At 46.2% G+C, this 16,596-nt stretch overlaps 1 protein-coding gene across 1 annotated transcript in view; it reads left to right on the top strand.

Moving 5' to 3' along the window:
- Positions 1 to 14,925, top strand: part of TTYH3 (tweety family member 3) — a 74,283-nt gene extending 59,358 nt beyond the window's left edge. The window contains exons 12-14 of the mRNA XM_082292335.1: positions 631 to 807; positions 1,702 to 1,777; positions 9,307 to 14,925. Coding sequence (XP_082148461.1) covers positions 631 to 807; positions 1,702 to 1,777; positions 9,307 to 9,378 — 325 coding nt within the window. The 3' untranslated portion in view covers positions 9,379 to 14,925. The remainder of the gene's footprint in view (positions 1 to 630; positions 808 to 1,701; positions 1,778 to 9,306) is intronic.
- The last annotated feature ends 1,671 nt before the right edge of the window (positions 14,926 to 16,596 follow it).

The raw sequence follows: 16,596 nt of genomic DNA, 5'->3' as shown, positions 1-16,596 counted from the left end.
AAGAACCAGCTGCCGAACAGTTCTGCTCTCCGTTGGTTTAAAATCCTGGCAGTTTTGAGAGGATGAAGACTTTAGACACAAATTTTGCAATTTAGTCTCTGTAAAGACATCTGTGATTTTCCTAGAAGCTGAAGCAGACCCTTTGCAAACAGAATGAGAGTTCAGAGGGGTCTACAGAAGACTTATCCTTAAGAGCTCTTTGCACATGTCTACAAGAAATGGAAGGGCACAGACTGCAGTTCTGTGGGGTTCGTGGCGCTACCTCCCCATTGCCTCTCTTTATTGTTTGTTGGGGTTTTTTAGTGCTGTATATTTTGGGATGTGTATCCATCCTTTGCTTGTACAACTGGGCACTTGCAGACCGGTGCTGTCTGCCAAGCCCTGAGAGAAGGCTGCAGGGGGGCTGGAGGGGATCACGCAGTGGGCACCTCCAGATGGGATCTGTGGGAGGTCTGAGTCACTGTGATGTAGGCTGTGTTTCACACTGCCACCCTGAGGCATCCCAAACGGGTATGAACGTGGAGGTGTGGAAGATGACTGGGAGGTTCCTAGGACTACCATGGTTTCCTGCAAACCCCACATGTGGGGTAATTGTAGGGTTCTAGGAGGAACTTTTTCTCCTTCTTGCAGAGGCTCAGATGATGATGGGGAAGAAGAATCAGCTGCTCAAGGGAGTAGACAGACACACGATAATCTGTACAGAGTGCACATGCCCAGCCTCTATAGCTGTGGGAGTAGTTATGGCAGTGAGACCAGCATTCCAGCAGCAGCACACACAGTCAGCAATGCTCCCGTCACGGAGTACATGTGAGTATCCCCACAAGAAGCTTCTCCACACTGCTTCATTCTCATTTCTGTTGGCTCAAGTGCTGCAAGGTTGGCACTTCTGACCAAGTGGTGAAAAGTGATGAAGGATTTTGTTTTCTGATTGGCATCGAATGGGAGAAGGGAATAGCTTGAAAGTGCTGCACTAGAACGAGTTTTGTTAGGCAGCATGCTCCAAAATGTGAACAGCTTTGTGCTCCAGGACTCAGGAAACTATCTAAAGAAAAGAAGTAGGAAAGTATTGTCTGGGCTTCTTATTACACAGTGATTCTGATCACCAGAAGACTTAATTCTTCAGATGGAACAGTCTTGTCAGAAGCCTCCCCAGAGACTGAGAGCCAAGACAAAATCTGTGGGCTCTCTCTTTCTACAGTATTTGCAGTCAGCTCTGACATCTGTTGCAGTTTGGAGCTACCTAGTCCAGGTGGGATCTTCAGAGCTTTCTCCAGAAGTGCCTAACCCTGATTACATTTGGACTATCATCAGGGTCCATCTTTTTTTGGGCTGCCACATCATTTTGTTTATCCCCTTAGACATTGTCCTCATTTTATCTCCATTTCTGCCACTTGGCAGTTCTGATGCTGCAGGGAGGCGGATTTTCACAAGGACCTATTTTTAAATCACTTGATGTGATTCATTGTGGGCCTGTCTGAGTAAGAATGTAAAAATAGTGCTCAATCTGAGGAAAATGATGATAGTTTTATGCCCTTGTCTGAAAAAGGGGGATCCACCTGGCCTGTAAGAAAAGCTTTGAAGGAAACTGGCCCAATACAGTAGTTCTGGGGGTGAGGATGCTCTGTCCTGTGTCCCCATCAGAGACTGTCCCCAGAGAAGCATGGCACGTGCCCCGTTACCATGTGTGTCTTCCTTTCCTAGGAGCCAGAATGCAAATTTCCAGAACCCCCGTTGCGAGAATACCCCGCTCATTGGCCGGGAGTCCCCACCTCCCTCAGTAAGTCTCTCTTTACTGCTCTTCTCTGCTTCAGCAACTTTGGGGAATACACATTTGCCACTCCTGTGTACTCCCAAGGGAGCTGACTGTGCAGCCAAACACAGGATCTGGCCCATAAATGGCAGCAGCTTGAATAGACAAGCCATGTCTCACCTGCCATGGAGAATAAAACCCTGCTATGCTGCTTTGGACATGGCACATGAAAAGACTAAAACTCAATCAATTAACACTGATAATCCTATGGGCCCAGTCCTGCCACCACTGAAGTGCATGAGTATCTTGATGGGTGACTTCAGCAGGATGATTCACTTGCATGCAGTGTACTTGCTATCTGTGGCATTGGTTCCTCAAGTTTAAAAAGAAACTTGTTCAAACTGTAAATTCAGAGTTATTGCTGAACCTCTCTCCTTAATCTGCCCTAAAGAGATGGTAGGATGAAACCTGTATTATTTTTTTGTTGAGATTTTTTTTTTTAAATCTTTCTTTCACAACTGTTTTGCTTTCTTTGAAATCTATTTCTGTATTTAATTTCCTATGGAGGAAAAAAAGAAACTTTCATGGAAGGTTTTGGTATTTGGAGTGGCCTGATAGCCTTTTCTGTACAATGGATAAAACATGGGCTTGTCTTCATGTCTGGGTAAGAACTAAATTAAACTTGCCCTCCCTCACTGGATCCTGTAAGCCTGATTTACAGCAGAACCTGGAGAACATGCCATCCCACTGCTCACTAACTTGGTGCTGTGATTACAGAGGATGAGTAGTAAAATGCCTAATGATCAACCAGTCTTCAGGTATAGGTAAAGAAAATACTCTGTGGTGCCTGGGCCAAATTGATGGGAAGGGGAGGAAGAGGAGGTTGGCGGATGAAGGTGTAGGAAATGTGATGGAAAAGAGGGCATCACATTCATGGTTTCACTTCAAGAGGACCAGTTCATCTTGCTGTAGAGGAAGTGGAAATATGCAGAGTTGATCCTTGTCTCTGTCCTTGGCCAGACCTCTTCCACCCTCCCCAAAGAGGTTTCCTGACCCCTGGTGTTCTGATTGCGAGCTCTGGTCGCGTTGTCCACCCTCAGCAGCGAGGTGGTCTCAGCAGAAGCCCTGACATGCTGCACTGCTGGTGTTTCACAGGGCAGAAGGGCACTGTCCCTCTGGTACTGCCAGGGCACATGTTTCTTCAGTGTCTGGCTTCCCCTTGCCCTGCAGCTCTTCTGCTTCAGAAAAAGCACATTCCCTTCCATGGGGCTGTAGTGAGGCAAAAAGTTCCCTGGTTCTTCAGTAGCTGTTTGTGTTAATACCTTGAGTGGGAATCTGAGTCCTGGTGCCTTAGGCTGGGGTTTGGGAGTAGATCAAGATTTTTTTTTTTTTTTTTTTTTTTTTCTTCTGAGTAACTTGAACTGGCAGCCATCAGTGTGGGCTATGGGGAAGTGCAGGAGCTGGGGAGGATGAGGGAGCAGCACTGCACCCATAGAAAAGGGAGCTTCTCCCCAGACGACACAAGGAACCAGGCTATAGGATAAATGTGTTTCCTGGAGGGATGTAGTAGGCAGTGGAGAAAAGAAAAATACTGTCTATTCTCATATTGGCAGGCAACAGGGAAAGGCTTTTCTGGGATTTTCGTATTTGCAGCTCTCCGTAGCAGGTGGCTGAGACTGTACTGAGGCAGAAGAAGTGGTAGTTTTTCATAGCAAATTGTCTGTGGGAGGAGAGAGATGAAAAGGGAGTACCAATGCACACATCCCTGCCTCTTTTTGGGAGGGAGGAGAGGGAGATAGCCATCCAAGTAGGTTATGTCCAGTGGGTAGACAGAGCTGACCTATTCCATTTAGCTTTCTGTGAACAGATGGTGAAAACTAAGATGTGATGATCCTGCTGCATTGTTTGTCCGTTACTTTTCCTGGCTTTTTGTTCGTTTGTTTGTGTTTTTCCTTCTCTCATTCCTTCTGTTTTCTCCTTCTTGCCACAGGGATATTCCCTTAGGGTTGTAGAGCCCACCTTGTCGCTGACACGCACCACAGTTTCACTTGCTTGCACTGTGTTTTTCATGCACGTTGAGGCTGCACTCTCTTTTTCTCTCTCTTTCTTGCGTCATCACAGTTGTATTTGGCTGCCATGGACAGTAGCAGCCATATGAGCTGGCAGCTTAAGCCCTCGGACAGTGCACGGACATACTGGTAACAGCGCCCGCAAATGGAACAGGTACTGCAAAAAAGGTCCTTCTTGCTCAACCCCTTCTCCACTCCCAACCGCTCCCTTCATCCCTGCACTGTTTATCCCAGGCCAGTGCCTTTTATTTCTTCACATTCCTTCCCTCTGCACCTCCCACCCATTCCCTCCTGCCAAGGGTTAAAATGAAAATCCGTTTTGGCTCTGGTGCAGACTCAAGGAGCAGTATCAACCTTCTAGAGGCTTCTAGTGCACATTGTGAGGGTTGCAGGTGCCCATGCCTTGCAAAAGCTACATCACAGCAGCTTAGAGTCCACACCTGAGAACAGCTTGAACACCAAGTACTCAAACATAGAAATAACCTTGCACTTCAAAAGCAGAATAGAAGTTCTCCCATCACAAGAAGCCATTCTCTAGAAGCAAAGAGAGCCTATTTAGCAGGACTTCAGTCAGGAATGGTTGTCTTCATTCAGCTTTTGGCTTTTCTTGAACCCCACTGCTGTTCTGCTTGTCCTTAGTAGTCATAAAACCATGTGCCCAAAACCATCAATACCAACCTGCCACAAGCTTTTAACTTATTCGTAGGATTTTTAATTTTAAGCGGTCCTGAAGAGGTACTGTATTGCCTGTCAGATCTGTGTGCAGCTTTTCCTTTTATCCTTATGTTTAAGGTCAGAAAGGAGCAAATTTTAAAAGAAAAGCTTCCCTAAGGGTCTGGATATAATCACTAAGATCTGTTTCATTCTGTTTCAAAACCTTTTACTGTTTTGTTTGTTCTGTGTGTGTCTGAATCATCCCATCCATGTCCCACAGACTCTGTGAGCAGGGCCCTCCTAGTACCATTTCACTGTCTGAATTCCTTGTGGGCTGTAGTTGCTGGTGTTCTCCAAGGCAGACAGTGTTTCCTCCCTCATGACGAAGCCACGCGCCCACAGAAAGAGGAGGTGGTCTGCATTTTTGGGGGTTATTAGCTTGGTTAAATGCAGGGTATGATTAGGGTTACCAGAAAACTCAGGTGGTGTGAAGAACAGTGCTCCTTCAAGGGAGCTGCAGCCACGCAGTGACTGGAAGGTGTTGGTTCCAGTGGGAGCAGGGAGCCCGTTGCTTTTGGCTCACGCAGTCAGTGACGAGCATCTTGCATTCTCTTCCCAGAAATACGTGTCCCTAAAGCTGCTGCTGTTCCTTCTTCTCTGCTGCTCTTGTTGGCACTTTTGTCAGCCTTGCCCTGGATTCCTTTCTGTTCTGTTGGTGCTTGGTCTTGCATCCCTGCTGCCCCTCGCTGTCTGCCTGCCTGCCTTGGGGCTGCTGGGAAGGGTCTGGATCGGGTGTCTTGATGCCTCTGCCGTGGTGCATGAACGCAAACAACCTTGTCTGGAAGTGTGGTGCCAGCACACTTGAAAGGCTCACAGCTTTCTCCAGTCTTAAGTCTTGCTAGGACTGCTCTTGGGCCTCAGCTTGTGGTGGGTGTTCTGCTTTGTTGTTCCTGCAGCTGGTATTGTAGTGATGTTAGGTGGATCTGTTCTATGAAATAAAATATTGGTGAGGGTGGGGAAATTCTAGGGCCTTCATTCTAGGCTTGAAATCCCTGGGTTGAAACATGACCTGATCCTAGTCTGCACTGTCTTCTGTTTATCCATGGTCCCACCCGAGATTAATGTGGCTGTGTGAAGGGCTATGGAAAAGGGACTGCATTCTTTCCAAGGCTTTAAAAACAAACAAAACCAACAGAAGCTCTGTTCTTTTGACTTGAAAAACTTAAGTTCCTTTGAATTCACAACCCCCTGGCTGGAATTAGCTGTTTCCCTGCATCTTATACCTCCCATATAAAATAACACCAAACCCTGTGTTTGTGTGTGTTTACTGTGCTCTAGCTGTTTGAGATCAACCTTTCAGAACTTGAATCCAGAAGCTTTGGTCTTTATTGGATTACCTGAACAGCTCTGGCAGGAAATCAAAGTCAGGGTAGCTCGAGAGAAATACACATGGGGTTTTAACCACAAATAGTAAACGGTTTGTACTCAGTCATGGTTTCATATGGTAAGTGATCCTTCAGCATAGCTTAGTTAGCTGTGAAGTACTCATGGAGCTCACAGCAGTCAGTAGAATTGATGGCCTCTAAAACGAACTGATCATTCCCTTAATTTTTTTTTTTTTCTGCAACCAATGATTCCTTTGGGCCCAGGCTATGTGTGTCAAGTGCCTAACTAGTATCTGCTGGCAAACCACACCTATGAAAGTTTTATACCCTCAACAAGGCTGAATGTGAAGGAGAGACTTTTATTTTCTTTGGAGAAATACAAAAATAAACCTGTGTGCGCTCAGCTGTGTTTGTCAGAGCTGGCTGGTAAGTGACTGAGAGGTGCTGTGTTGAACAGCACAAGCCACCAGCAGAAATGGTAACAAGAACTCTTTCAGGTGCCCTTCTTAGGGAAGCTGACAGTGAGGTGGAGGTATGGGTTGAAACTTGTCCTCTGTGCTGTTTTTGAAAGGGTAAATGGGGGTGTATAGGCACATGGGTACTTCCAGTGAGCGTGCTGGAAGAATGACTGGATTGTGCATGTTCTTTAACCTTCTATGAAAGCTCCTCTTTAAAGGAAACTAAATGCAACTGTGAACCTGACAGCTGTGGGCCTCAGAGAGGAGTCCAAGACCTCCTTGGTCTGAATTGTGCTCAAGCTTTTTGTCTTTAGAATCACTTTTTAAAGGAGTTAACGACCTAATGATTTTTTTTTGGTAACTCAACTGAAGACTCAATTTTAACTATGAATGATATAGTTTGGTTTCATATCCAAAGTGGCAAGTGTCTGCTGATATATCTTCAACTGCTGGCCTGTCCAGATGTTGGGACCTGTGTGTTCCACAGCATCTTTCCTCTGCTTCCCAGCAGAGGATGCAGAAAAGGACTTGGAGGAAGGACTGCAGCATGTGGAGAAAGCACTTGTACATGGAGGGTGATGCTGTGACTGAGATCCAGAGCACGCTGATAGAGCTGTGCTGGTGAGAGGTGCACAGTGAAGTGTTGGCTCTCTACTGCCAGGTTTCAATCATACTTATCATGGTCATTAAAAATACCCTTAACAGAAAGAGTAACCGGTTCAGACTGTACTGGGAAGAGGCACAAAGGTGCAAAAATCCTGAGTTAAGGAGAGAACATCAGCCCTAACTCTGACTACTCTGAGTTTGTTCCTTGTGGTGTTTTTGCAGGTAGGTTTGAATGTAAAATACTCTCTGCTTGACTGTCCAGATCTTGTGTTCCTGGTTACTTTGTTTTAGTGGCACTTAAACAACTGTGGGGTCTTTTCTTTTTGGAGGAAGGAGGGAATTATTTTCAACTTCTCCATCCATGATAGGTGTATTTTATACATCTTTGAAATGCAATTCATCAAGTGGTCTTCTTGATTTTAATGCTTTAAAGAAAATTTATGTTGCATGTTGTGTGCTGAACCTTTATGACTTGTCCAGAAAGATTCACAATAACCTTCCATTATCTGAGATTTTTTTTTTCCTAAATACTTCTTACAAAACTTTAGCACCTGGAAAAGTTCTCTGTTCATACTCATCTCCTATCACATGTCACTGTAAAGAATGCAAATAGAAAATGAGCAATCAAATGCATTTTTCCTTCTAAGACCCTCTTCTTAGCATGAGGGTTGGCTGGTAATTTCAGCATTGCACTACCTGAAATGTGCCCTACTTACTCTATCAGAAAGTTCTTTGGCTTCTAAACCTCTCTGAGCCTGTTGGGTTATTCTCCTACGTGTTAATAACGCCCTAAACTTTATTTCTGAAACAGTAATCACCTCTAATAAACTGTATAGATTGTTGTCCTTAAAGTAGCTCAGGTTGCTATTTTCTATCTTTTGCCTTCTCACTGACAAAAAATACATCTTAGAAAGAACAGATGTACCCTTTGTCTTCTAAATATAGATGCTGTTTCTGGGCCAGAGTTTTATATTAAGATCCATGTTCTGCAAAAAGTTTTCCAATTATGGAAGACACTAAAAGCTGAGTGTGCAAATAAGCCACAGGTGTCTTCATCTTGTGCTGATGGGATCAGCTCTGCCAGAGGAGCAGTTTCTCTCTTCCATTGTGCAGAGGTTCTACCCAGGTCAGTCTTTGAAAGAAAACTGATAAAATACTGTTAATTCTCTGAAAACCGCCATGGACAGCTGAGCTTTTGAGAGCCTAAAGATGCCTCATAATGTTCTTTCCCGGGGGCAAGATAAATCATACCTCCTGGTGTGGAACTGCCTTTCAGTTGTCTCTTTGCCAGCTTAACTGGCTATTTTATGTGGTTCAGTTTAAGAGGTGATAAAAAGTCAGTGTGCTGAAGAGCACTCTTGGGAAGTAAGCTGTGGATATTATAGAATTACTCAAGCTCCAGAGGGTATAAAAAGAGGAATGAAATGTCTGTCCTCATTGCTTGGTTGTTAATATCGTGGTAGCAGAACCCAGAAAACATCGAACACATTGGTGTAAAGAGGCAAAGTTTTGTTCTTACTGCTGGATATTATTTATGTGTTTTTCAGCTCATTATTCAAAGCTCAATGACGTTATCTCAGTAGCTTCTGGGAGCTGTTTTGGATTAGCTTGCTTAGAATAAAAAAAAAGAGAACAGCACCACCACTCCAAATCGAACTAACCTTCATCTTTCTGACTTGCTCTTCTCACCCCCACGCTGGAGTCTCATCTGCTGCTGCCTGGTGCACAGCTTGGATCCCAAGCCACAGTGGGCTGTCACCCACCTGATAACTTGCTAATACCATCCTGTTTGATGGCAGCTTGATAGGGTCTGTTCTTTCTTGGACATAAATTGTTTTGTTATTCCTCACTTTTCTTTCAAGCTGCCCATCTGTGGCATGTGCAGTCTTCTGATGCCCTCATTGCTATAAAACACAATGTGAAGATGCAGTGAGCACCCATTTTCTTTTCAACCTCCTTTTCTGGCATGGTTGAATGCAGTAACATGACTAAGAGGGGATGAAAGTGTGGGGTGGGTTTTTACATCTGCATCATTCCCATTTCCCTCTCTTCTCCTAAGCAATGTATGTCATGTTTTGACTTAGTGACTATTGGATTTCCTTCTCTAGAGAGCTTGGATAAATCGCCAGCACATCTGCACTGACCTGGCCAGCACCCCTGCAGCAGACTGGCAGGATGTTACTCAGCATGAACTATGCAGTGACTTGTGAAACTTTCCTTGTAAGACTGAGCCAGCAGCTCCTTGAGATGCTTGCTGTAAATACACACCGTGTTATGCTGAGAAGTGGTAGAAATCTGTGGTTCCATCATGACATTAGTCACTCTGACTTAACTTTGTTTGTTTGTTTTGTTTTTTTTTTTTGTCTTGTCTTTTCTTTCTCCAGTACACCTCCAGCATGAGAGCCAAATACCTCGCCACCAACCAACCTCGTCCAGATGCTGGCAGTGTGCATTAAAATGAAAAAGCAAAAGCAAAAAAAAAAAAAACAAAAAACAAAACCCACACATGCAGTCAGACTAAACAATGTGCCAACTGCTGTGCCCCTGTGCTGTCCTCGTAGAACAATCCTGCTGTTCTGCCCAAAATCCAGTGCAGCTCCTTCTGTTTCTCCAGTCCAGACCACCCTTCCAACCTGGTACCTGCCCACTGAGTGGAAGCTCCTTTTGAATTTAAGCCTTCACCTTGTTGTACCTGATGTGAAAGAGAGCAAACGTGTGCAGGCAAGCAGCTGAGAGCACCGGGCAGGAAACTGGGCCAGAGTAGCCTGTCAGAAACAGGTGGTGAATATCTTCTGCCCCCTTTTTCCCCACTTCTGTTCCAAGAGGGACTTGGTGAAAGACGGTGGTAGATCTTCTTCACTTCTGCATGGGACCAGCAGCCTGTCAGACACCACAGAAGCAGGACTCAGTGCCTGTGACTGGTGTGCAACGAGGGAATGCACAGCGTCTCAGTGGGAATCCTCTGGTCCACTGCCCTGTGTGGGGGAGGAGGGAATTCCTGCCTCATGGTGTCACTGCATATCTGCTGGAATTTGCTCTAGAAGAGCAAACCATTTCACTACCCTGGTTAGCTTTATTTTTTTAAGTCCATTAAGAAAATGCCTTTTTCTTTCCCACTTTATCTATCATGTGAATTCTTGAGGAGGAGCAGGGGGGCCCAGCACCAGTCAGTTACCCTGTCTGTTGCTCTGGACCAGACCTCTCTGCTCCATCAGGGAAGCCCAGGTATTTGCAGATGGCATTCTGGGTGCTGCCTTTCCTGGGCCGACACAGATCAAACAGGAGCCAGCCACTCACTTGGTGCCAAATTTTTCCAGGGAAAGACTCATAAGACTTCATGGGAGGTATTTTTGCACTAAAGGGTTTTGGCTCTCTGATGCTAGATCTTATGGGACAGTCAGTTTGCAAAAGCAAGAGAAACTGGAAGCACCAATGGATTTATAGCAAATGCAAGTTCTCCCTGCAGGAGTGACCTGTGAACTCTGCTGGACTTTCTTTTTTCCCTTTTTTTATAAATCATAATCTACAGCACAGGGTTGCTGAAATGGCATTGAAGGAGGTTTTTGGAGCCTCAGTCCTAACACACTCACAGGAATTGTCAGTGTATCTTCTGTGTTCTAGAGTCAGAAACCCTGGACAACATTGTGACTGTCAGAACAGGTTTATATTTTATTCTGTTTAATTTTGTTTAGCTTTTGAAGGCACATTGCTAACCACTATCTCACCATACTAATGCACATGTAAGGCATTTTCTAGACGTGAGGCAGAACAAGGCTTGCAAAGGGGCAGCTGGGTGCCTGCAGAGGGCAACATCCTTCACTGGTGCTGTACTTCCCACTGAAGAGCAGTGCTCCAAAGGGCACTGACAGCTTCCTGCTGGAAGAGGAGACTGCCTCTTGGGAGGTACTGTCAAGTACTTGCCCTTTCAGTAGGGTAACTGATGTTCCTTTTTGTCTTTTTACCTCTTAGTAGGGGCATCTTAGCAGAGCTACTGAGCATTATATTAAATAACTGGCAGAGGAAATTGAGTGGGAAACATCTCTCAAACTGGAATGGACCCAGTGGCAGAGGCAGTTCATCGTCACCTCAGTGATGTTCAGACTCGGTATCTGTTTACCACACGTTTGCTGTTTGGGGCACAGAATTACCAATCTGCCTTTACTCAAGTCAGTTGCCTTCTTGCAGTGAGGTGGGAACTGCTCCTGGCAGGCAGCTAAACAGGCTCATGGGATCTGCTGGGAAATGGTACCAGCTCTGTGGCAGAGCAAGCTTTGCGACTCCTCTTAAGATAGAAACCACTACTAAACTGCAAGGCCAGCTGTTACCATTCAAAGGAGTGAGAGACAGGGAGGAGGCATCACCATACAGCCAGGAAGAGAAGGTTTTGGAAAAAACTTCACACTTCAGCATAAATCTCTGGAAGCAGGATTTTCTTGCTCAGGACTGCATATGCCCTTTCAGACACACTGGATGGGCTTCACATGAAACATACCTCTGTTTTATCAAATAACAAGGGCAGGGAAACGTGGTCACAGGTGGTATGGAGGGACACTGTGGCTCATGAGCCCCAGGGTTTCCATCCTGTCTTAGAGCCTACCAGGAGATGTGGGTGTGCAGGGTGTGGTGATCTTGCAGGGCCCCAAGCACCCCCAACTGCTCTCTGGGGGGAACCCCAACCTTTCCCTCACTTTGAAGGAAGAATCAAGAGCCATATAATCCTTATTAAGACTGAGTTGTTCTGCCATCATCCCTCCTTACAAGGATGTGCTCCAATTGCTATTCACATCATCAATTTTAGGGGACCTGCCCTGAAATCTGTGGCCCAGTCCTACTGGTGGAAGGCGAGTGTTTTGGAGGCTGAAGGGTGTGGGGAACCCTGTGAAAACAAGTGCTTCTGTGTACCAGCTTCTTTGTACACAGAATGCACCTTGAACCTGTGTGACTGCACTTTGGGCTGGGTCTAAATTGCCACAGTGGCATTGGCTGTGCCACACAGTAACAGGAGTGAGCCGATGCCTTTGTTTGCAGCATCTAACGGAGCAGCCACCTTGACCTGCTTCCTTCCAAGGTTTGGCATAGCCACTTCCAACAGCCAGAACAACTTCTGACAGTGTTTGGGGCTCGCAGCAAGGCACAGCTGTGGAGATATGTGCTCTGTGACTTCAACATGTAACTGGAAAGAACAATATGGAGATAACATTTTGCTCTCTGGAGGCCAGCACAACGTGACTGCGGTGTGAGCGGTGTACCTGTGTCCAGCCAGCACTTCCTTTACTTGACATGGATATTGCACTTTTGTAAAGCACCCTGGAACTCTGCTGCCCCGCTGCATGCTGTGCAGAGCGCTGGATAGGAAACACAGACAAATGGGTTTCTTTTGGTTTATTATTATTATTATTACTACTTTTTTTTTTTTTCCTTTTTTATTTTACTGGAACCTTGAGCAACAGTGTGGCATTTCTGCAGGCTGGTCTGAATGGATCTGCTGAAGAACAGATGGCCTTTGCCTATTTTTATGGCTGCGACATAATCAGTCTCATCCATATGGTCACATTTTGTCTGAGGAGGGGACTTTGAAAAGCCAAGATCTCCCAGACTCTGTGCCTCCCTCTCGGGTGAACAGCAGGTGCTATCTGGCGAAGACTCATCTGTTCTGGATGGCATTCATGGTTGAGGGAGTCCAAACTCTTCAAGCTGCAGGAGGTAAAGCTGTAGAGACTTCTCTCTCTTCCATCGTCTCTCTCTGTTTTTAATGTGACAAAATGCCAAGGCCATATCACTTGGTGTGTCCCAGCTGACCTTATCAGACATTTCTCATGTTACTGGTTGCTAGAAAAAGGGTCCAGAAGTCGGGGGAGCTGAGATTGGCCTCTGGACACCTCGCTGACTGCAGAGTGGATGGCAGCTTGTCCGGTTGAAGGTGACTGCATTGGTGAAGACACTTCATGTTACTTTTTCAGAAGCACAAATGTGGTCATTGGCTTGTCTGGTTGGCTTGGTTTATTTCCACTGCATCATTATGTGTGAATGACACTTTCTTTTAGAACTGAGAACTCTTCCAAGCACACAAACATCTCCACAATGTGAAATGTAAATAGCATGTTGGACTCTTGTGTCCAGTGTTCAAGACTGCATTGTAATTGTAAAGGAAATCAAATCAAGACTTGGCTGTGAATTTCTTGTGCTGTCTTGGGAATTATAACTGTAGTGTTTGTATCCTGTATGTATTATTAAACTGAGTTCATTTTGTGTGCTGATAAAAGGGTTCAAGCTAAGATTTTTAGCGTGCATCCATGTATCCAAATGTGAAGGATGGAGTGCTCCCTTCCCCTCCTGTCCTTTTTAAGTTTTCTCCATTTGATAGGTGTTGATTTTCCGTGTACAGTCATCTCAGCCAAGATGCAAGGGATGTTCATTTGAGTGCTTTGAGGGGGACACAGTGCATGGGGTTTTAAGTGATCCTAAGTTAGGATTTCCATAGCAGTTCCCTGAAACTACATGAAAAGTTTGGCCTTTCTGAGAGTTAAACCATTTCTCAGGGAGCTGCTCAGCCATTGCTCATGAGAGCTTTGGGTGCTACAGGGGAGCACCCAAAAGAGAGTGTGAGACAGGAGTGGGTGGGTGCCCGTCAGAGCAAGGTCTAGGTGCCTGTGGGAGCAAACCCAGGCTTCACTTCTGGTGCCCCCTTCTCTTCCTCCCAGCAGCCACTGAACTACCATTCTGAGCCCTTTGAAGAAGAGAGAAGTGTCTTGGTTTGTTGATCCTCGCCACCCCCCTGATTCGGGAGGAGATGAGGTGGATGGGTTTCCCTTAGCTCAGGAGAGGAACTGTCTTTGAAGCACTTCCTACCTGGGGTCCAAGGAGAAGCCAGGGTCTTCCCCAGCTCGGCAAGTGTGCCAGTGTCACTCAGTGCACATCTCTGGGTGGGAGGGGAAAAGCCCTCCAGGGAGGTACTGAGCAATCAATGCCATGCCTTGAGACAGAGACCTGACAAGGCTTGGTTTGTACCTCCTTTCATCACAGCCTACTCCCCTTTTCCAGAAATCGTGTGCATGCTCTGGATGGCTTCCCTAGGCATTCCAGGAGGCCCAGCAGAAGCGTGGGATGTTTTGGTAGCAGTTCCTAGATGGCTGACAAGTGGTCTGTGCTTTCGGGGGGGGGTGGGATCTCTGCCAAGCCATGATGGTGAGCGTGCTGCCCAGCTGGGAGAGAAGGGATGGGTTACTGGTGGCCTGGAGCTGCCGGGTGCTCACCCAGCCCCTGTGGCTGCATGAACAAAGTGGAACATAAATTGATGTACAACCAGAAAGTTCAAAATACTCCTTTCCTAAAGAGGATAACTGTAGCATGAAGCTCTTAGGTGCTCTGCATATTTGATACCGCATCGCTCCTCACTATGCAATTCCCAACTCCTTCCTTCCTGTTCCTCCTCTAATCTCACACCAAGACTTCTCCAGTGGCCTCTGCCCAGGAGGCTGCTGAAGTCCCAGAAAAGCCTCATTTCTTCCATTGTCCTCTGCACTGGGTGCAGCTGCCCAGCCGTCACGTCGCGTGCCTCAGGTCCCTTGGTAACGGGAGGCCCCATGAGTTTTACTCACATCATTCAGAGGGAAGTTTATTTTCTTGGACACTGTGCACAGAAACCTAATGGTGAACATGTACCTGGCCTTTTTGTAACTTCTCTGTTTTGTTTTTTTTTTTTTCTTCTTAACCATAATGGTTGTATATCATACCACTTTATATACATATATAATATATAAATATATATAATTTTTTTTTTAAACTTTGGACCTGCTAGTTTCTTTCAAGTGTTCCTGCACTTACCCAAAATGTTTTTAAATTGTGAGGATTAAAGAGGATTGAGCCCATTTTTGTATCTTTACTTTTAATTCTGTAGTTCTATTGATTGTAACGTAGCTATTTTTTACTGTAACTTTTTGGTTTGCAAATACTAAACAAAAAAACCTAAATGTAATTTCTGTGGTTTCTATTCAGCTTGGGTTTCATGTTTTAAAAATAAACAATTTAAAACCATTGTTCGTGGTTATTGATTTGTGTTTTCTCCCAAAGTGGGCATGGGGCTGGGCTGGTGGCTGCTGTGGGGATGTCCTTGTACCTGGGGGCAGAAGATGCTGGAGCAGCCATGGGACACATCAGCCTGGGAGATGTTCTCCTGTGCCCAGTGTGTTTTAACCCCTTGAGCCCCCTCTGCTGCTTTGAATATTTGCCACTGGAGCAGCAGCAAACACCAGTACAAGTACAAGAAGTGTGGAAAAATCACCAGGGATTGTGCCCCACCAGCTCAGCCCTGTCAAAGGCGTTCCTCTTTGGGAGAAGATGAAGCTCAGCGTGGGCTCACCTGGCTCAGTGCTGCCCCAGGGTATGGTGGGTTTCTTTTTAGTTCTGTTTGTGCAGTTCTCTGATCACAGGCCCGCCACCGCATCGCTATCACACAGTGAGCTGAAACCTTTACCTTCCTCTAATTTTCCCCATCTGCTTTCTGCCTGATCCTGCCAGTCAAAGGAGACACTGGGCTCCTGCCCCCATCCTGTGCTATTCTTGCCCTGACCTCAGCCCCTCCCTTCCTAGGTGTGGGGATAAGCAATAAATCAACTCTGTCTTTGTAACTGCTGTGTGTTTTTTTTAAATGCTGTGAGTGTGGCTGAAACCCACACCCATGCTCTCAAATCCTGCCCATGGGTCCAGTGCAGACCCACAAAGGGCTCCCTGTTGTGACTTTCCCCCTCATGGCTGTGAATCTCAACAGACACCAGTTTTCCTCCCTTCACTAATAATTGACAGATGTGTCTCCCCTCTTTTTTTTTCATTCCCATTTAAAGAAGGAACCCACATTTTTCTGTCTTCATCCCTGAGATGATTAAATTTGCTCTCTGAAGCACTAAAAGGGCTTGGAGCAGTCAAGGGAATCTCATGGCATGAAGGAAAATAAAGCCTCTGTCAGAGTCATGGGTGTAAATGTTTTACCAGGTTTATGGACTCCACCAGGGATGGGAACATGCAAAGGCCACCTGCCTGGTGACCTCTCCCAGTGTTCTCCAGCCACCTCCGGGAGCCGCAGCTTCGCTCACCCTCTGCACTGCACCCAGTCCCAGCGGGAGCAGGGCAGGGCTCTCTCCTGAGCCTTTCAGGGCTTGGAGAAAACAGAGGGAAGGGTGAAGTATGTGTTTGAATAAACCTCGCCTTCAGATCAGCCTTCAGTAGTGGTCCCTTAGATCTCAGTCGTCCAAGATAAGGCAGGGAGGGATGCCCTGGGGAGATGCTTTCAAACGTATTTGCTCTGTGGTGTGCTGAGCTGTGCTAACACGAGTGAGCGTTGCCTCCAGGAGCTCCCGTGGGTTGATGCATGGAAAACCATCAGGCAGAGCTGGTGGCTGTGGGACTCAGTTACTGACTGTGTGTCCCCATCTGCTGTCACCTCTTGGGGTGAGAAATGCCCAAACTACAGGAAACGTTTCCTGCTGAACGTGGCTCTGTGCAGGCAGCACCTGCTGATGATGCTGCAGCCCGGTCTGGGCAGCTCCTTCCATCGGCTGCATTTAGGAGTGGATTTGTGGTTCTTCAGGAGTGTCCAGTGGGTTTTGCACTGTCTGTGAGTCCAGGAAGGCAGCAGGCAGCTGAAATTGCAGCTCGTCTTCTCTAACCCCTCCTGAAAC

Source organism: Coloeus monedula (genome assembly GCF_965178545.1).
Source record: "Coloeus monedula genome assembly, chromosome: 16".
Taxonomy (NCBI): Eukaryota; Metazoa; Chordata; class Aves; order Passeriformes; family Corvidae; genus Coloeus; species Coloeus monedula.
This window is presented reverse-complemented; position numbering and strand designations above follow the sequence as displayed.